We start from the raw sequence: 22,016 nt of genomic DNA, 5'->3' as shown, positions 1-22,016 counted from the left end.
ATGTATCTCCAAAATGAAGAGAACGTTCCGGCTCCTTAAAGCGGGGGTTCACCCTTAGAGGGCACTTTTCCCCCTTAGATTCCTGCTCGTTATTACTAGGGGAATCGGCTATTTATTTTAAAATATGTGCAGTACTTACCCGTTTACGAGACGCATCCTCTCCGTCGCTTCCGGGTATGGGCTTCGGGAATGGGCGTTCCTTCTTGATTGACAGGTTTCCGAGAGGCTTCCGACGGTCGCATCCATCGCGTCACGATTTTCCGAAAGAAGCCGAACGTCGGTGCGCAGGCGCAGTATAGAGCCGCACCGACGTTCGGCTTCTTTCGGCTACGAGTGACGCGATGGATGCGACCGTCGGAAGCCTCTCGGAAGAATGTCAATCAAGAAGGAACGCCCGCTCCCGAAGACCCATACCCGGAAGCGACGGAAGAAGATGCAGCTCGAAAACGGGTAAGTACTGCACATATTTTAATATAAATAGCCGATTCCCCTAGACCGAACGAGCAGGAAGCTAAGGGGAGATTTTTTTTTTTTTTTTAAATGGGTGAACTCCCGCTTTAAGTGGGGACATTTTCTGACCCTGAAGGGGTTAATCTAGGTTTCCACACTATATATGTGTGTATCATCATCTGCTGGAGATAAAAGACATCACAGTGACTATGGAAGAAGAGGACGGACATGACGGGGTTACTGGGTGTAAATAGAAAATAAGATCTTATTACCTCATCTGCTGCCACTTCCAGCAATGTCTTCTCTCTACTTCCTCCCGACTCACCTCTCACCCGGAACTTCCTGTCTGTACTTGACATCACTTCCTGTCTAGGTAGAATTGAGATCACCATCTTGTGGAGCTCAGAGGAAATGCAGTGTCTCGTAGTGTGAACACGGCCTTGTGCTGTGTGTGTATGTATTGTATATCCTTATAGATTGGGTCACCTCCACTCCCACCAAGGGGGATAGAAATGTATTACTGCCTAGTCCAGTCTTTCTTAGCCATTGTTCCTCCAAAGGCTTCTTCTAGGAGTTCCATGAGCAATAAAAATTTTGGTCTCTCAGTAACAACGGTTTCATGACGATGTAAGAATGTCCTTCTCCCACTGACTACAGATATAAGGCTTCATGTACACGGGACGTTGTCCAACTTCTCCTGACCGATTTAACTTGACAGCTAAAAACCAGCATCTAAAAACGACCGTTTAGCCACGTTTACATGCCGTATTTAGCCACATTTGGGCCTAAAAGCGTTTGAAAAGAAAATAATAATATTTTTTTTCGTTAAATTTAAAAACGTCTGTAAACAAAACGCGTTTCGCGCTTGAAATGCCTCTAAACACGGCTTCTGAGCGCATTTTTTGGGGTTCCAAGAAAAGCCTTTAAACTCCACTGCCTAGAAACGACCCTGTGGACCTAGCGGCGGGAAAAAAAATGCATTTAAGATCCGACAGCGTAAGAGCCTTACGCCTGTCGGATCTAATGGTTATCTATGCGTAACTGATTCTAAGAATCAGTCGCATAGATACGACGGCCCAGATTAGGACTTACGACGGCGCACATTGCGTTGCGCCGTCGTAAATCTATCTTGTACAGTATTGCTGGGCAGGTGGAGTGTGATGATGATATTAATAATTGTACACAGTACGAAATGTTCTAAAATACTGTATATAGTGTTTTTATTCTTCAATCAATTAATATAAACATCTTTGATATTAAAGATGTTATAGAACGTAATTGCATTGTAGAATATTAAAAAAAAAGTCAGTTACTTTGCTGAGTAACTAATTACTTTGTCAATGAAGTAACTGAGTCACTAACTCAATTACTTTTTCGGACAAGTAAGTTGTAACTGTAACTAATGACTTTTTTAAAGGAAGATGAGAAACCCTGCTCACTCCTTCCTCTCCCCCAGTACACAGAGCTCCCCATCCCCCAAGTACAAAGCTTCCCCCTTTTTACTTTCCCCTCAGTGCACAGAGCTCCTCCTCCTCCCACCACCAGTACATAGAGCTCCCCCCAGTGCACAGAGCTCCTCCTCCTCCCACCACCAGTACATAGAGCTCCACCCAGTGCACAGAGCTCCCCTCTACCTCCTCTCCCCAGTACACAGAGCTCCACCTAGTGCACAGAGCTCCCCTCTACCTCCTCTCCCCAGTACACAGGTTGAGGTCTGGACTCTGTGCAGGACAGTCAATTTCCACCACCACCGTGTTGGAACAGGAAGGGGTCACCGCCAAACTGTTCCCACAAAGTTGGGAGAATTAAATTGTTCAAAATGTCTTGGTATGCTGACACCTTAGGAGTTCCCTTCCTTGGAACTAAGGGGCCAAGCCCAACCCCTGAAAAACAACCCCACACCATAAATCTCCCCTCCACCAAAAGATTTGGAGGGGTGGCCCAATACTTTTTGCACTGTAGTGTGGATAAGCGAGTTTGGGGTGGAGGAACTTGACCGGCCTTCACAGAGTCCTGACTCCAACCCAACAGAACACCTTGAGGATGAATTAGAGCGGAAACTGCGAGCCAGGCATTCTTGTCCAACATCAGTGCCTGACCTCACAAATACTCTTCTGGAACTATGGTCAAACATTCCCATAGACACACTCCTAAACCTTGTGGACGGCCTTCCCAGAAAAGGTGAAGCTGTTTTAGCTGTAAAGGGCGGGGCCAACTCAATATTGAACCCTACGGACTAAGACTGGGATGTCATTAAAGTTCATGTGCGTGTAAAAGCAGGCGTCCCAATACTTTTGGTAATATAGTGTATGTGATATCGCTGCAATCGTCAGAAGCAGGAGATTTTTTTGGGGGTTGTTTTTTGGTGGAAGGTTATGGTTGTAACAAGAAATATACAGCTACATTTAAAAACGTGTTTATTTTTTTTACTATTTTGGGCCAGTTCTCCTTTGATAATTAAAAAAAATCAGGAGACATCAATCACCATTTACCACCAAATGAAAGCCCAATTTGTCCTGAAACAAACGCGGTATAATCCACCTGGAGGCACAAAGTAGTTGTGATGTAGTGTACGGTTTTACTAACACATGTCAAAGTTGTAGAATTGTGCTTAGGCATTAACATTTGTTTTGCCCTTAGGTGTGAAGGAGTTCACACAGTGATTTCCTATGACTGTCAGCCCCATCTAGTGGACATAATGAGGTATCTATCCTGATCAACCTAAAATTCCACATTATGGCCACTAGATGGAGCCAATGATCATAGGAAATCACTTTATGACATAAAATACGACCAGAATTTGTCATAGTACGGCGAATGCGTGTCACACTTGGTCAACTGATTTTTTTTAAACTAGACCTGTAAATGTTTATTACATAGAGATAGTCTGGTTGAAAAAAGACACAAGTCCATCTAGTTCAATCAATAGAAAAAAAAGTTTACACCACAAAATTTACCAATGAGAGGTAATGACTCCATTTTTATTTTTCTCTTGCGATCAATGGCCAACACGGTACAACACTTCATCCATGTCTTTGGTGATCTCTGATCTCCTTATCAACTGTTTCTTACATGATGAAGATCAGCCATGGAGTATATCTGAGGTGTATATCAGGGTGTGCTTCTTCCCCACATGTCCAGCAACATTCACATACAAGACATTTCCCACACTCAAGGCACTAATACACCTCAAGGGTTGTGTGGGACCCCTGATGTACAGGAAGACAGGACTTCAGTGAGGAACATTTCCCTCACTCAGGACAGGGAAGTCGTTTCTTCCCCACATGTCCAGCAACATTCATATACAAGACATTTCCCGCACTCACTAATACACCTCGAGGGTTGTGTGGGACCCCTGATGTACAGGAAGACAGGACTTCAGTGAGGAACATTTCCCTCACTCAGGACAGGGAAGTCGTTTCTTCCCCACATGTCCAGCAACATTCATATACAAGACATTTCCCGCACTCACTAATACACCTCGAGGGTTGTGTGGGACCCCTGATGTACAGGAAGACAGGACTTCAGTGAGGAACATTTCCCTCACTCAGGACAGGGAAGTCGTTTCTTCCCCACATGTCCAGCAACATTCATATACAAGACATTTCCCGCACTCACTAATACACCTCGAGGGTTGTGTGGGACCCCTGATGTACAGGAAGACAGGACTTCAGTGAGGAACATTTCCCTCACTCAGGACAGGGAAGTCGTTTCTTCCCCACATGTCCAGCAACATTCATATACAAGACATTTCCCGCACTCAAGGCACTAATACACCTCCAGGGTTGTGTGGGACCCCTGATGTACAGGAAGACAGGACTTCAGGTTAATTTTTCTTTATTCTTTTCCAATATTTAACAGCATATATTTACTTACAAGTGATCTAGGTTATCAAATACAAATATATAAGTATATAAACACATACATAGGTTGTGTACGTATAGTGAATTGGCATTTCCAAGCCCTCTTTCCCTGTGTTCTGCTGTTGTGTAATTTATCCATTGCGTGTACTATTATGTTTTATCCTTGTCGGCCCGCGCGGCCTTGTCCCTGTTTTACAAATAAAAAAAAAATCTTACTCCACTGCTCCGAGGTTACTAACCCAAGATCTTTTTCTCATCTTACTCGGCTCTTAGAGCGGGCGGATGACAGGTCACACCAGTTTGATTTATGACTCCAGCCCCCAGTTTGTCATATAGCTCTGAGATTAAGCCTTTCGCAATATTACCGTATTTATCGGCGTATACCGCGCACTTTTTTGCCCTGAAAGTGAAAGTGCGCCTGCGTATCAAATTTTAAAGTGCGCCGGCGTATCAGTAGATACGCCGGCGTACTTGCTCTGTGAATCTGGCCCATGGTGTGTACGCAGCATTAGTACTAGCAGCTTTATATACACTCACGTGTGTCTTACTTGTTAGCGCAGTGTTTTTTTCTTCCTTTCAGGATAGAACATCTTTTTTTCATGTTGTCCCTGATAACATCAGTCTGAAACTATCATTTCCTAAGCTTTGGTTGCCACAGCCCACTATATGTTGTAGATGAGACGCCAAAAAATATATTCTCGGGTGTTGGGACCGCCATCCCCCCCCTCCTTACTGGGAGTTGCATAGTCTGCAAACTGATTCTGGCCTGGCCTCCTTTCCACAATAACTCCCTTCCATTCGTTTAAACCATATTTGGTTTACGCAAATCGGGGAGTTGTGGAGTGCGTATAATATCTGGGGGAGCCAGATCATTTTTATCAGGTTGCATCTCCCAGCTACAGAAAGAGGGAGGCGGTTCCAGGTATCCTTTTTATTGTTTCAGTTTTATTAGTAGCGGAGCTATGTTTTTACTAGTGTACTCCTTAACATCGCGAGTAATCCAGACCCCGAAGACAGGACTTCAGTGAGGAACATTTCCCTCACTCAGGACAGGAACGTGGCTTCTCCCCCGTGTGAGATCTCTGATGTCTGGAAAGATGGGTCTTCTGTGAAAAACATTTTCCGCACTCAGGACAGGAATACTGCTTCTCACCCGTGTGCGACATCTGATGTTTGTAAAGATTGGGCTTCTGTGAAAAACATTTCCCGCACTCAGGACAGGAATACGGCTTCTCCCCCGTGTGAGATCTCTGATGTCTGTAAAGATGGGTCTTCTGTGAAAAACATTTTCCGCACTCAGGACAGGAATACTGCTTCTCACCCATGTGCAAAATCTGATGTTTGTAAAGATTGGGCTTCTGTGAAAAACATTTCCCGCACTCAGGACAGGAATGCGGCTTCTCACCCGTATGTGACCTCTGATGTATGAGAAGAATCGACTTTGTTGAAAAACTTTTTCCGCACTCAGAACAGGAATACGGTTTTTCACCCGTGTGTGATTTCTGATGATAGGAAAGACTGGACTTATTTGAAAAACGTTTCCCGCACTCAGAACATGAATACGTCTTCTCACCCGTGTGAGACCTCAGATGTGAGTCAAGATTCGACTTAACTGAAAAACATTTCCCGCACTCAGGACAGGAATACGGCTTCTCACCCGTGTGAAATCTCTGATGTGAGACAAGTTCTGATTTCTGTACAAAACATTTCCCGCACTCATGACAGGAATACGGCTTCTCATCCGTGTGCAACCTCTGATGTCTGAGAAGATTCGACTTACCAGAAAAACATTTCCCACACTCAGAACAGGAATGTGGCTTCTCACCCGTGTGAAATCTCTGATGTGACACAAGTTCTGATTTCTGTACAAAACATTTTCCGCACTCAGGACACGAATGCGGCTTCTCACCCGTGTGCAACCTCTGATGTGTATCAAGATACCACTTATCTGAAAAACATTTCCCACACTCAGGACAAGAATACGGCTTCGCATCTGTGTGCGACATTTGATGTCTATCAAGATGCGACTTACTTGAAAAACATTTCCCGCACTCAGGACAGGAATACGGCTTCTCACCCGTGTGCAACCTCTGATGTCTGAGAAGAGTCGACTTACCAGAAAAACATTTCCCGCACTCAGAACAGGAATGTGGCTTCTCACCCGTGTGAGATCTCTGATGTGAGACAAGTTCTGATTTCTGTACAAAACATTTTCCGCACTCAGGACACGAATACGGCTTCTCACCCGTGTGCAACCTCTGATGTGTATCAAGATGCGACTTCTCTGAAAAACATTTCCCACACTCAGGACAGGAATACGGCTTCTCACCCGTGTGCGACATCTGATGTCTATCAAGATGCGACTTACTTGAAAAACATTTCCCACACTCAGGACAGGAATACGGCTTCTCACCCGTGTGCAACCTCTGATGTCTGAGAAGATTCGACTTACCAGAAAAACATTTCCCGCACTCAGAACAGGAATACGGCTTCTCACCTGTATGAATTTGTTTATGCATATTAAGACCAGACTTAGAATTGAAACACTTCCCGCACTCAGTACAGGAAAACCTCCTATCTGTTGGAGAGACGGCACCGTCCCGCACAGTCCGAGGTTCCTCAGGATAAGAGGAATACGATGGTCCGGCACCGTCCCGCACAGTCTGAGGTTCCTCAGGATAAGAGGAATACGATGGTCCGGCACCGTCCCGCACAGTCTGGGGTTCCTCAGGATAAGAGGAATACGATGGTCCGGCACCGTCCCGCACAGTCTGAGGTTCCTCAGGATAAGAGGAATACGATAGTCTGGCACCTTCCCGCACAGTCTGAGGTTCCTCAGGATAAGAGGAATACGATGGTCCGGCACCGTCCCGCACAGTCTGAGGTTCCTCAGGATAAGAGGAATACGATGGTCCATCTACACTGTGTGGTGCCGGATGGACATTTGAGATAGTCGGGTTTTCTCCTGGACTATACTGTGTGATGTCCTCATCTTCTACTTTACAGTCTGGAGACAAAGTGAGACAATCCTCTGAGGTTTTCCTCATCTCCCGTCCATCTACTAAAATAGAAATACAAAGATTATTACTAGACATGAGCTGATTGGTTCCCCTAACCCAGGATTCCGCCCACATCAGGCAGCTTTCTCTCTAAGGATCTTACAATTCCCCCCTCAAGGTAACTAGTAAATGGGTCCTCTGATCTCCTACCAGATCATTTCTTTATTCAAGGACCTTAGTCAGAGAGTGAGGAAACAACGAGAACTGTCTTTTATAGGAGTGACAGGTTAGTCCATGATCTAGTCATGAATAACAGCGGGGCTAAGCCCCATTAGAGGTCAGAGAGTGAGGATGGGGGGAGAACAACCAAGATGAAGACTGGACTGATCCTGAAGACCACCATCATTGGGTTACTGACTCCTCCCTCATTATCACTTTCTGTTTAAGGCTCCAAAACTGGAGGATGTTATCACATTATTATCAACATGTAAAAGTCTGTACTCCAATCCGATATAAAATGTCCAGCTGGTAGGAAATGGGTGTAACAAAAGAGAATACATATTATGTGTATATATATATATATATATATTTAGTAGAGGGAAGAGAGAAGAAGTCAGGACTATGTAATGTACAACATATTGTATAAGATACAACAGATAGGACTATATAGTATCAGAATTATGTAATGTACAACATAGAGTATACGGTGAAGAATACAGTAATCAGTGGCGGATTAAATGATTACTGGAGACAAGTTGCAGAGATCCCACACCGCTGCCTCCCATCTCCTGAGACTGCACTCGGTGACTTGGGTCTGAGACTATACAGACATATCCCTCCACCCGGGAACAGCAAGGAAAGAAAACACAGCAAGTGACCCCAGGAGAATTGCAAAGATAGAGATCCTGCTATACCCTGGCATGGGGCAGAAGACCCAAGACACATGCCACTGGTGCCTAGGTTGAGCAATGCCTATAGTGAGAGTCAACATTTTGCTGAACCCCAGAATCTCCATAAATCCAGTCTAGAGACATAAATTGTGTCTGCAGCACAGAGAAGGAAGATTAACCGAGAGAAATACAGGAATACAGGACGGGGAACACAGCTCAGGAAAGTGACCAGGGGATTACAGGCTGATATCAACCAAACCCCGCCCTACTCTGGACCAATCAGTGAGCAGTATGGGTGGAGGAATGGATTTAGTGTTAATGACCCACCTGTGCTGATCTCTGTAGGAGTGTCCTCCTCTATAAATGTCCCCGTTATTCCATCCTCCTCCATAGACTGCTGATCATCCCTCACATACGTCTCTTCTTCTTCTGATTTCACCTCAAATTCTATATCGATTGGATCTCCACTCTAAACCAAAAAAATGAGAGAGAATATCATCTGTAAGATAAGCGCTTTAATATTGTGAGATCACATTAAAAATCCACACATTGTCACTGTAATGCCGCGTACACACAACCGTTTTTCATGACGAGAATTTTTTTTTAAATTGGTCATTAAAAAAGATCGTGTGTAGGCTCTAGAGCATTTTTCTCCACTTGAAAAATGTCCATTAAAAATTTAGAACCTGCTCTAATTTTTCACTTAGTTTTTCACATCGTAGTTTTTCACGTCATGAAAAACGGTTGTGTGTGGGCTTTAACGACGGGAGAAAAACACGCATGCTCAGAAGCAAGTTATGAGACGGGCGCGCTCGTTCTGGTAAAACTAGCGTTTGTAATGGAGATAGCACATTCGTCGCGCTGTAACAGACTGAAAAGCACGAAGATTGAAAAGCGCAAATCGTCTCTCACCAAACGTTTACTAACACGAAATCAGCAAAAGCAGCCCAAAGGGTGGCGCCATCCGAATGGAACATCCCCTTTATAGTGCCGTCGTACGTGTTGTAGGTCACCGCGCTTTGCTCGAGCATTTTTTTTTCACGATGGTGTGTAGGCAAGGCAGGCTTGACAAGAATCACATCGAGAAAAACATATTTTTTTCCATGACATTAAAAACGGTTGTGTGTACGCGGCATAAGTGTATGTTCTAGATTCTCCGTCCCACCAACCTTGTAACAGTGAGGGATGGTGTGACCTCCCTGTGTGGAATCCCGGGAATACAGAGGACGGGGACATCTCTCTGGTGGGTTTCTGTACCTGGATGACTCCACCTTGGTGTCCTGGTACAGATCTTTGTGTCCTTTAGGAAACTCCTCCATCCCCCCATCCTCATCATCATCCTCCTCTTTTATTTCTTCTTTAACCACAACTTTAGAATCTCTCAGGTTTCCACTCTGAATATATAATAAAAATGACATCAATGGTAACAATGCAGATAATGTACAGATCCTAATGATACTATCAGTGATTGTTCCTCATCTACCTGATGATGGTGGGGGATGGTGTGACCTTCCTGTGTGGAATCCCGGGAATACAGAGGACGGGGACATCTCTCTGGTGGGTTTCTGTAGCTGGATGACTCCACCATGGTGTCCTGGTACAGATCTTTGTGTTCTTCCTCCATCACCCCATACTCATCATCCTCCTCTTTTATTTCTTCTTTAACCACAACTTTAGAATCTCTCAGGTTTCCACTCTGAATATAGAATAAAAATGACATCAATGGTAACAATGCAGATAATGTACAGATCCTAATGATACTATCAGTGATTGTTCCTCATCTACCTGATGATGGTGGGGGATGGTGTGACCTTCCTGTGTGGAATACCGGGGACGGGGACATCTCTCTGGTGGGTTTCTGGTATTAGGCGGCTCCATCATATCCTTGTGTCCTGAAAGCTCCTTCATTACACCATATTCCTTGTCCTCTTGCTTGTACTCTTCTTCAATAACACTATTATAATCCTCAAGGTTTCCACTCTGAATATATAATAAAACATTTATTGTAACAAACATAATTGCTTCTCATCTACCTGATGATGGTGGGGGATGGTGCGATCTTCCTTTGAGGATGGGGGTATATCTCTGGTGGGTTACTGTTACTTGATTTCTCCATCACGATGTCCTTGTGTACTCCTCATCCTCCTCTTTTTACTCTTATTAACAACAATATTATTATCCCTGATGTTTCCACTCTGAATATATAAACATGATTGTGTATAAATCCCATCAGTGATTGTTACCCATCTACCTGATCATGGTGGGGGATGGTGTGAATGAATATCTGAGACTTGGATCAATATGGAAACAATTGTTTTCAGGACATTCTTTCTACAAATGACATTTTCCCTCTTTCTTCCTGTTTGAATCTTCTAAAATAAAGACATACATATTCCAATCCCCTCCGATCCCCCACTACTAAAAAAAGTCATATAGTCCGTTAATATAGATTTATGAGGTGAGGTGATTGGTGGGAAAGGTGACACACCAACAAAATGAAGACAATGTTCCGGCCTCATAACTTGGGGAACTTAATTCTGAAGGGGTTATTCTGCCTGTGTGGTGTAATAATTGCCCGTTGTAGGCCATGTATGGTCAGGATGTTCATTGTCTTTTCTATTTATTGTCAGTGCTGTTTGTTTAGAAGAACATATTACTAGAATTTATCTCCAAAATGAAGGGAATGTTTTGGCTCCATAGGTGAGGAAATGTTCTGACACTGAAGGGGTTAATCTAGGTTTCCACACTATTCATGTGTGTATCATCGTCTGCTGGAGATAAAAGACGTCACAGTGATTATGGAGGAAGAGGAACGACATGACGGGGGTTACTGGGTGTAAATATAAAATAAGATCTTATTACCTCCCTTCTGCCATTTCGAGCGACGTTTCCTCTCTACTTCCTTCGTAATCACCTCTAACCTGGAACATCCTGTCTGTTCCTGACATCACTTCCTGTCTAGGTAGACATAAGATCACCACCTTGTGGAGCTTAGAGGAAATGCATAGTCTCCTTTCCCAACAAGGCGGAGAGAAATATATACATTGGGCCAGATTCAGGTAGATCGGCGCATCTTTGTTCCGGCGTAGCGCATGTCATATGCGCTATCCCGACGTATCCTAGAGAGGCAAGCAGAGTATTCACAAAGCACTTGCTCCCTACGTTGCGCCAGCGTAACGAAAATCATTCGGTGTAAGCCCGCCTAATTCAAAGTAGGTGGACGGTGGGCGTGATCCATTTAAATGAACCGTGACCCCATGCAAATGATGGTCCGAAGGAACGGCGCATGCACGCGCATGCTCAGAATCACGTCGAAGATACGACGGCTCAATGCCTATGACATTAACGTAACCTACGCCCAGCCCCATTCACGTACTACTACGTAAACAATGTAAAATACGATGGCTGTTCCGTCGTCCATACCTTTGCATGGGATGCGCCTCCTAAAGGTGGAATAACTTTACGCCGGACATACGCCTTACGTAAACGCTGTATACTACTGCGATGGGCGCAAGTACGTTCGTGAATCGGCGTATCTCGGTCATTTGCATATTTGACACGTAAATCAATGGAAGCGCCCCTTGCGGCCAGCGTAAATATGCGCCCAGGCTCCGACGGCGTAGGAAACTTACGTCGGTCGGATGAAGCCAAATTTCAGGCGTATCTTGTATTAAGAATCAGGCGCATAGATACGACGGCGCATCTGTGCACTTACGCGGCGTATCTACACATACGTTGGGCCATAATATTCTTAGATTGTAAGCTCTAACGAGCTGGTGTGTTGTCACATTCGGCTCCCCATGACAGATTGCTCCGGAAGTGAAGTTTCGTCACCGCCATCTTTCTACACCCCACACCATTGCACAGTAATGATAAAGTGTGAAGGGGGCAAGCGGACATCTTGTTCCACCCACCGGAGTTTTAGATTTCACAGTTATTTTCAACACAAAACGGAGCTTATATGCTTAATTACAGTATTTGGAAATCCGACTGACTTTTTACATGTTAAATTTTTAAAGCAGCAGCAAACCTGCTGATCTTACATGCTTGCTAATGAGACAGAACACCTCCGATTTTCACATTTAACATGTAAACAGTCCGTCGGATTTACAAATACTGTATTTAAACATATAAGCGCCATTTTGTGTTAAAAATAACTGTGAAATCTAAAACTCCGGTGGGTGGAACAAAATGTCCGCTTGCCCCCTTCACACTCATTACTGTGCAATGGTGTGGGGTGTAGCAAGATGGCGGCGATGGAACGTCACTTCCGGAGCAATCTGTGATAGGGAGCGGAATGTGACACTACACTGCGTCCTCCGATTCCTCCTGTATTGAATTGTATTGTAACTGCACTGTCTGCGCTCATGTTGTAAACAATGTCATCACTCTCAAATTCTTCCTCTCAAGTCACCTCTCACCTGGAACTTCCTTTCTGTACGTGACATCACTTCCTGTCCTCCATAGAGACTTCCTTTCTGGGTAGAAGTGAGAAGCTCACCACTTTGTGGGTAGGGTTGCCACCTCATCCCTTTAAAACAGAACACATATGAATTACACAGGTTCTGTGGCTGATTAAGGTGGTAATTGAACTCAAGTGGAGCCTTATCTAAATTAAATCAGCCTCAGAACCTGTGTAATTCATATGTGTTCTGTTTTAAAGGGATGAGGTGGCAACCCTGGGGCTCAAAGGATTTGCAGCCCCGAGAAACATCTCGTAGTGCGAGCACGGCCATGTTCTGTGTGTGTATGTCTCTACATCCTTATACACTTGTAGTAATGTGATAATTTCTTTGCCGATTTGCCAAGTTTATACTCCAGTTATGCAGTGTTTGTTTTCCCTTTTTCAATATGGCTGCTATGCTCTCTCTCTCTCTCTCACCAAGGATGAGGTCATCAAGAAGAGCAGAGGATGGCAAGGGGGTTTTGTGGGTAAGTGGGTGGAGAGAGAGACATGTGGCAGAAAGAGAACAGTGAATTCTTACTGAGAGAGAACAGACTGTGTAAGTGCTGCAGTTTCCCCTCACTGAGACATACATAGAGACTGTTAATGATTTCATGTTCCTGTCTGTAAAATACCTTATGTTGGATGGTTCACTGAATGTTATTTCTTCTATACATGGACTTTCAAATACATTGATTATTGTCTATGTGGAGATATATTTCTCAGTTGGGATTTCACTTGCCATTCACAAGCCCCAATTTATTGGAGACACTGCGCATGTTAGAGATCCTGCCCTGATCACACAGATTATGAAGACTCTGGGCCAAATCCTCAAAAATCCTGCCTAACTTATCTTTTCCCATTTTGCCTTAAAATTTCTACCTAAGTGCCCTATCCACAAAGCACTTACCTAGAAATTTCAGGCCGTGTAACTTAAATTCTCCCGGCGCAAGGCGGTCCTCTTCTCCAGGGGGCGATGACAATTTAAATGAGGCGCGCTCCCGCGCCGGCCGTACTGCGCATGCTCGTGACGTCATTTTCCCGACGGGAAGCGCGCAAAATTACGTTACGTCGGGCTTTGTGGATTGCGACGGGACAATAAAGTTGCGTCGGGTAAAAAAAAAGTTACGCGCCGAAAAAAAATAAATTCAAAATTTCAAAAAAATCGCGGCGATCGAAAAAAAGGTCTGTTTTTACAAGGTGTAACTAGTTTACACTTTGTAAAAGCAGAACTAATTTTACGTATGCAAACGTAAACTTACGCAGAAAACACAAAGCTGAAAAGCTTTGTGGATCTCCGTAAGTCCTCATTTGCATACGCGAAGCGGCATTTCGACTCGAAATGCCCCCAGCGGCGGATGCGGTACTGCATCCTAAGATCCGACAGTGTAAGTCTCTTACAGATGTCGGATCTTCTGCCTATCTTTGGAAAACTGCTTCTGAGGATCAGTTCCAAAGATAGGCACAGGGATACGCAGGCTGAACAGCAGTTCCGCCTGCGTATCCCTTTTGAGGATTTGGCCCTCTGCTCCTAAATACTTTACAGGTGGTGCCATCATATCTCAGTAGCCACAGAGTGTGAAAAGAATAGCGCTACAATTGTAAGCTCTAACAAGTCGGGCCCTCTGATTCCTCCTGTATTGTAACTGTACTGTCTGCCCTCATGTTGTAAAGTGCTGAACAAACTGTTGGCACTATATAAATCCTGTATAATAATAATATCTTATTATCTCCTCTGCTGCCAGTTCAAGCAATGTCTCCTCTCTACTTCCTCCCAACTCACCTAAAACTTCCTGTCTGTATGTGACATCACTTCCTGTCTTCCATAGAGACTTGCCTGGGTTGAAGTGAGATCACCACCTTGTTGAGCTTAGAGGATTTGCAGCCCGGAGAAATGCCTCCTAGGCCCAGATTCAGAAAGAATGGCGTAAGTTTAGGCGGGCGTAGCGCATCTCATATACGCTACGCCGCTGTAACTTAGAGAGGCGAGTACCGTATTCAGAAAGAACTTGCGCCCTAAGTTATGGCGGCGTAGCGTAAATGGGCCGGCGTAAGCCCGCCTAATCTCAAATTATCAAGGCAGTGGGCGTGTTGTATTACAATGAGCCGTGACCCAATGCAAATTAGGGGCCGAACGAACGGCGCATGCTCAGAATCACGTCGCAAATACTCCCCAAGATATGTCGGCTCAATGCTTTGTCGAACGGAACCTACGCCCATTCACGTACGACTTACGCAAACGACGTAAAATACGATGCTGTTCCGACGTCCATACATTAACATGACTTACACCTGCTTTATGAGGGGTAAAGTTACGCCGGTCGTACGCCTTACGTAAACAGCGTATATTAATACGCCGGGAGCAAGTACGTTCGTGAATCGGCGTATATAGCTCATTTGCATATTCGACGCGGAAATATATGGAAGCGCCCCTAGCGGTCAGTGTAAATATGCACCCAAGATACGACGGCGTAGGAGACTTACGTCAGTCGTATCTTGGCCAAATTCAAGCGTAACTGATTCTAAGAATCAGGCGCATAGATACGCCGTCGTATGTTTGAATGAGCGCCGTCGTATCAGTGGATACGCCGTCGTAAGTCCTTTGTGAATCTGGCCTCTAGTGTGAGCACGGCCTTGTGCTGTGTGTCTATGTACTGTATATCCTTATACACTACATTGCCAAAAGTATTGGGACACCTGGCTTTACACACATGAACTTTAATGGCATCCCAGTCTTATTCCGTAGCAGGGGAGGACTGGCAGCCTTAGGCCTGGGGGACAGGGCATATCAGTGGCAACCAGTTCAGCCTATTAGTGCCACCTCATCAGTGTCCACCAGCGGAGCGCTCCAGGCTCCATCCCGCCCCCTCCCGTGGCCACAGACAGAAGACAGAGCTTCCGTACTTCATTCGGCTGCTCTGTCTTCTGTCTGTGGCTGAGTGACAGGCTCAGCCTGGAGATCGCCCAATGCTCGCAGGTGTCTAGAAGCCCGCAGCCAAATGCGAGAGACTTGGGATGTGTGCAGTCACGTGATGTGTGTGACCCGCTGCGCACCCCGCCTCTGCCTGCTTGTGAAGACTCAGTCTCTGGGAGTTGTCGTTTCTGGCTGCTGCTCAGTTCTCCCCACCCACCACCACCAGGAACTTGAGCGCAGTCTGGACTACAACTCCCAGAATGCAGCGTGGGAGCAACACAGACAATCAGTCAAGTTCCTGCACAAAAAAACATAACATCCATTTTGAACATAAGTTTTGCAACCTGGTGGGAATTTTCCACCCTGCCCCCCGGCCCAGCCCAGGTCCATAGGGTTCAATTTTAATTTGGCTCACCCTATGGACTAAGACTGGGATGTCATTAAAGTTCATGTGCGTGTAAAGGGAGGTGTCCCAATACTTTTGGTAATATAGTGTATGTGGTATCGCTGCAATCGTCAGGAGCAGGAGAATTTATTTTGGGTTGTTCCTTGGTGGAAGGTTATGGTTGTAACAAGAAATATACATCTACATTTAAAAATAAGTGTTTATTTTTGTTTTTATTATTTTGAGCCAGTCCTTTGATAATAAAAAAAAAAATCAGGAGACATCAATCACCATTTACCAGCAAATGAAAGCCCAATTTGTCCTGAAACAAACGTGGTATAATCCACCTGGAGGCACAAAGTAGTTGTGATGATATGTACGGTTTTACTAAAACACATCAAAGTTGTATAATTGTGCTTAGGCATTAACATTTGTTTTACCCTTAGGTGTGAAGGAGTTCACACAGTGATTTCCTATGACTGTCAGCCCCATCTAGTGGCCATAATGAGGTATCTATCCTGATCAAACTAAAATTCCACATTATGGCCACTAGATGGAGCCAATGATCATAGGAAATCACTTTATGACATAAAATACGACCAGAATCTGTCATAGTACGGCGAATGCGTGTCACACTTGGTCAACATTTTTTTTTAAACTAGACCTGTAAATGTTTATTACATAGAGATAGTCTGGTTGAAAAACGACACAAGTCCATCTAGTTCAATCAATAGAAGAAAAAAGTTTACACCACAAAATTTACCAATGAGAGGTAATGACTCCATTTTTATTTTTCTCCTGCTATCAATGGCCAACACGGTACAACACTTCATCCATGTCTTTGGTGATCTCTGATCTTCTTATGAACTGTTTCTTACATGATGAAGATCAGCCATGGAGTATATCTGAGGTGTATATCAGGGTGTGCTTCTTCCCCACATGTCCAGCAACATTCATATACAAGACATTTCCCGCACTCACTAATACACCTCAAGGGTTGTGTGGGATCCCTGATGTACAGGAAGACAGGACTTCAGTGAGGAACATTTCCCTCACTCAGGACAGGAATACGGCTTCTCCCCCGTGTGAGATCTCTGATGTGTGTCAAGATGCGACTTAACGGAGAAACATTTCCCGCACTCAGGACAGGAATATGGCTTCTCACCCGTGTGCCATCTCTGATGTGTGTCAAGATGGGATTTCTGTGAAAAACATTTTCCGCACACAGGACAGGAATACGGCTTCTCACCTGTGTGCAAACTCTGATGTCTGGAAAGATGGGACTTCTCGGAAAAACATTTCCCACACTCAGGGCAAAAATACGGCTTCTCACCCGTGTGCGATTTCTGGTGTCTGGAAAGATGTGAATTCCTTGAAAAACATTTCCCGCACTCAGGACAAGAATGCGGCTTCTCACCCGTGTGTAAACTCTGATGTGTATCAAGATGCGCCTTAACTGAAAAACATTTCCCGCATTCAGAACAGGAATACGGCTTCTCACCCGTGTGTGACCTCAGATGTCTGGAAAGATGCGCCTTATCTGAAAAACATTTCCCACACTCAGGACAGGAATACGGCTTCTCACCCGTGTGAGACCTCTGATGTCTGACAAGAAGTGACTTTGATGAAAAACATTTACCGCACTCAGGACAGGAATACAGTTTCTCACTCTTCTCACTCGTGTGTGATCTCTGATGCTTATAAAGATTGGACTTATCTGAAAAACATTTCTCGCACTCAGGACAGGAATGTGGCTTCTCACCTGTATGAATGTTTTTATGCACATTAAGACTAGCTTGAGAATGGAAACGCTTCCCGCACTCAGTACAGGAAAACCTCTTATCTGTTGGAAGGACGGCACCGTCCCGCACAGTCTGAGGTTCCTCAGGATAAGAGGAATACGATGGTCCGGCACCGTCCCGCACAGTCTGAGGTTCCTCGGGATAAGAGTAATACGATGGTCCGGCACCATCCCTCACAGTCTGAGGTTCCTCAGGATAAGAGGAATACGATGGTCCGGCACCGTCCCGCACAGTCTGAGGTTCCTCAGGATAAGAGGAATACGATGGTCCATCTACACTGTGTGGTGCCGGATGGACATTTGAGGTAGTCGGGTTTTCTCCTGGACTATACTGTGTGATGTCCTCATCTTCTACTTTACAGTCTGGAGACAAAGTGAGACAATCCTCTGAGGTTTTCCTCATCTCCCGTCCATCTACTAAAATAGAAATACAAAGATTATTACTAGACATGAGCTGATTGGTTCCCCTAAACCAGGACTCCGCCCACATCAGGCAGTTTTGTCTCTGAGGATCTTACAATTCCCCCCTCAAGGTAACTAGTAAATGGGTCCTCTGATCTCCTACCAGATCATTTCTTTATTCATGGACCTTAGTCAGAGAGTGAGGAAACAACGAGAACTGTATTTTATAGGAGTGACAGTGATGAGGGGATTATAGGACGAGTGTCCCCACCCCTTCTATCACTCATTGCCATCTTCCCAACACAAGAAGTCCTGCACTTCCTTATTTTGTCCAGGATTTAGTCATGAATAACAGCGGGGCTGAGCCCCACCAGAGGTCATGGAGTGAGGATGGGGGGAGAACAACCAAGATGAAGCCTGGACTGATCCTGAAGACTACCATCATTGGGTTACTGACTCCTCCCTCATTATCACTTTCTGTTTAGTGATATTCTCGAGTGTGGCTCGGGGATAAATTTTAGTATCATTAGCGGTAACCCCGAGCCACACTCTGGATTACATTGCAGGATCCCCAGGATCCTGCGATGTCCCCCCGCCGTGTCCGCGGGCTGTGTCCCCTGTCCGATGCCAGGCTCCATTCCCTGGGGGCGTCGCGACACACGGAGGCGGAGCCTGGCGGCAAATTCAAAATTACAAAATTCACAATACATACAGTACACTGTAATCTTACAGATTACATTGCTATATGAAATCTAGTTTTATTTTATATATACTGTTCTTTATGTCTGGAAACTTGAGATTGTCCATAGCAACCAAAAAGTGTCCCTTTATGTCAAAAGTGGTTTGAGACCAGCTAGAAAACAGCGATAGTAAATTAGAACACTTGCAGAATTGAGCGATAGTGAATCATGAAGAAATTAATTTTTATTATAATTATTATATTATTATTTTTTATAATTATTTATAGCTATTATATTATAATTTTTGATTTTGTGTTTCAAACTTTATCATACCCGGGATGTCTACTAGACTTTTGTTTGGACAGATTTAAGTGTGTTATTACTAAGAATTACAGGCCTAAAATATAAAACACCAATAGGTGGATTCAGAAAGACTTAGGCTGGCGTATCAGTAGATACGCCAGCCTAATAGCTAGATTCACATAGACCGCCCTAACTTTGCGGCGGCATAGTGTATCGTGTTTACACTACGCCGCCGTAAGTTAGCGAGGCAAGTACATGATTCACAAAGTACTTGCCTGCTAAGTTACGGCGGCGTAGCGTAAATCGGGAGGGCGTAAGCGCGGCTAATTCAAATTCGGCTGAGGGGGCGTGTTTTATGCTAATGGGGGGTGACCTGACGTGATTGACGTATGCGCCGCCCGTGTACATATCCCAGTGTGCATTGCGGCAAAGTACGCCGCACAGTCGTATTGGTTTCAATGTGGACGTAAATTACGCCCAGCCCTATTCACGAACGACTTACGCAAACAACGTAAAATTTTCAAATTTCGACGCGGGAACGACGGCCATACTTAACATTACTATTTCAGCTATTTGATGGAATAACTTTAGGCCTGAAAGTGCGTTACGTAAACGGCATATCTTTACTGCGTCGGGCAGGCGTACGTTCGTGAATCGGCGTATCTACTCATTTACTTATTCTAGGCCGACCGCAATGGAAGCGCCACCTAGCAGTCAGCCTAAAAAGTACACTTTAGGATACGACGGTGTAAGACACTTACGCCGCTCGTATCTGAGCCTAATTTAAGCGTAAGTGTTTTATACCGTCGTATCCTAAAGTGTACTTTTTAGGCTGACCGCTAGGTGGCGCTTCTATTGCAGTCGGCCTAGAATATGTAAATGAGTAGATACGCCGATTCACGAACGTACGCTTGCCCGACGCAGTAAAGATACGCCGTTTACGCAACGCACTTTCAATCAACTAAATTCACACTAAAGTCTATCTCCACCGACACCACCAAAAATATCATCGAAAGAATGTGCCGATATTATGGCACCATCTATCACGCACCTCATAAACCAATCATTTAAGGAAGGCATGGTGCCGACTCCGTTGAAACAAGGCATAGTTAAACCGATTCTAAAAAAAAAACACCCTTGACCCCAAAGACCCAAACCATCGTCGACCCAAAACAGGCCTAAACACCCTCTCCAAGGTAATGGAGAAAGCAGTAGTGCAACAGCTACAACATCATTTAGACACCCACAAACTACTGGACCCACTTCAATCGGGGTACCGTCGGGGTCACGGGACAGAAACAGCTCTTCTCAAAATATGGGATGACGTTCTCGAAGCAGCAGACGAAGGAGAATCTTGCCTTCTGGTACTGTTGGACCTAAGCGCAGCTTTTGATACAGTAGACCACAAATTGTTGCCGACTCGTCTAGCCAAAGTAGCTAGAGTGGCAGAATCCGATCTACTATGGTTCTCCTCCTTTCTGGAAAACCGATCACAAATAGTGAAACTAGGACCTTTCACTTCTGAAAAACGCATGGTGTCACGTGGAGTCTCTCAGGGGTCTCCCCGTACCATTCAATATCTATCTCCGCCCTCTCCTCGAAATCATCAGCAACCAAAATTTACTCTACCATTCCTACGCGGATGACACCCAACTCTACTTTCGTATCAGCGACAAAAAGGATCATTATCTCGGACTAGAGAAATGCCTTACTCTGATAGAGAATTGGATGACGGAGAGTTACCTTTAACTCAATGGCTCAAAAACAGAACTTCTTCTGCTCCACGCCAACCGAAAGAGACGTGCCATGACAACATGGACACCCCCACCCATTTTGGGACAAACCGTCTCCCCCAGCACCAAAGTCAAGTCTCGGAGTCATTTTTGACACCGACATGACAATGGAAGCACAAATAAGCTCAGTAGTCAGCGGATCCCACCATCTGCTGCGCCTGCTACATAGGCTCATCCCCTTTATCCCAAAAGAAGACACAGCAGTCGTGGTAGGAACAATAATCAACTCTAGACTCGACTATGCAAACGCCCTTTACCTCGGACTCTCAAAATACTAAATTGCTTGTCTACAAGTCGTCCAGAATACGGCGGCACGACTTGTAACAGGGAAAAAACCCTGGGAATCAATCTCCCCCTCCCTGAGATCCCTTCACTGGTTTCCCATAAAAGACCGAATTACATTTAAGGCGCTATGCCTGACGCACAAATGTGTTCAAGGAGGTGCACCCCAATATTTGTGTGAAAAAATAAAAATGTCACAACCCCAATCGCGTTCTCCATTCTACTAACCAAAATCTACTCCAGATACCCAAGGCCCGATACAAGTCCAAAGGAGAACGAAGATTTGCAGTCCAAGAACCTAGACTGTGGAACGCTCTACCGACCAACATCCGAACGGAAGTGAACCACCAGGCCTTCAGAAAAAAACTCAAAACCCATCTATTCTGTAGGCAAAATATAGTAGGAAATGGATACCAAGCGCCCTGAGGCGATTCAGTTTGCATGTGTAGTGCTATATAAGTTTCTCTCTCACTCAAAATTATGTAATGTACAACATAGAGTATATAGTGCAGGGGTCAGGAGTATGTAATATAAATTATATAATTTAAGAGTCAGGATTCATAATATTGGTGTTCAGTAATCAGTGGTGGATTAAATGTTTACTGGAGACAAGTTGCAGAGATCCCACACCGCTGCCTCCCATCTCCTGAGACTGCACTCAGTGACTTGGGTCTGAGACTATACAGACCTATCCCTCCACCCGGCACAGCCAGCAAATAACAGAGCAAGTAACCCGGGAGAAATGTTCTGTCAGAGATCTTGCTATACCCTGGCATGGGGCAGAATACCCAGGACACATGCCTCAGGTGC

General features: G+C 44.8%; 1 protein-coding gene across 1 annotated transcript; it reads right to left on the bottom strand.

Annotated features, from left to right (window-relative positions):
- Positions 1-4,270: 4,270 nt before the first annotated feature.
- On the bottom strand, positions 4,271-20,238 carry LOC120910597 (zinc finger protein 260-like). The gene is made up of 3 exons (XM_040322355.1): positions 20,183-20,238; positions 17,017-17,820; positions 4,271-6,884 (listed from the first exon to the last, which is right to left on the bottom strand). Exons 1-3 carry the CDS (start codon positions 20,236-20,238, stop codon positions 5,354-5,356), a joined length of 2,391 nt encoding a protein of 796 aa, XP_040178289.1. The 3' UTR covers positions 4,271-5,353.
- Positions 20,239-22,016: the final 1,778 nt, after the last annotated feature.

This window comes from Rana temporaria, chromosome 8, assembly GCF_905171775.1.
Source record: "Rana temporaria chromosome 8, aRanTem1.1, whole genome shotgun sequence".
In the NCBI taxonomy this organism is placed as follows: Eukaryota; Metazoa; Chordata; class Amphibia; order Anura; family Ranidae; genus Rana; species Rana temporaria.
This window is presented reverse-complemented; position numbering and strand designations above follow the sequence as displayed.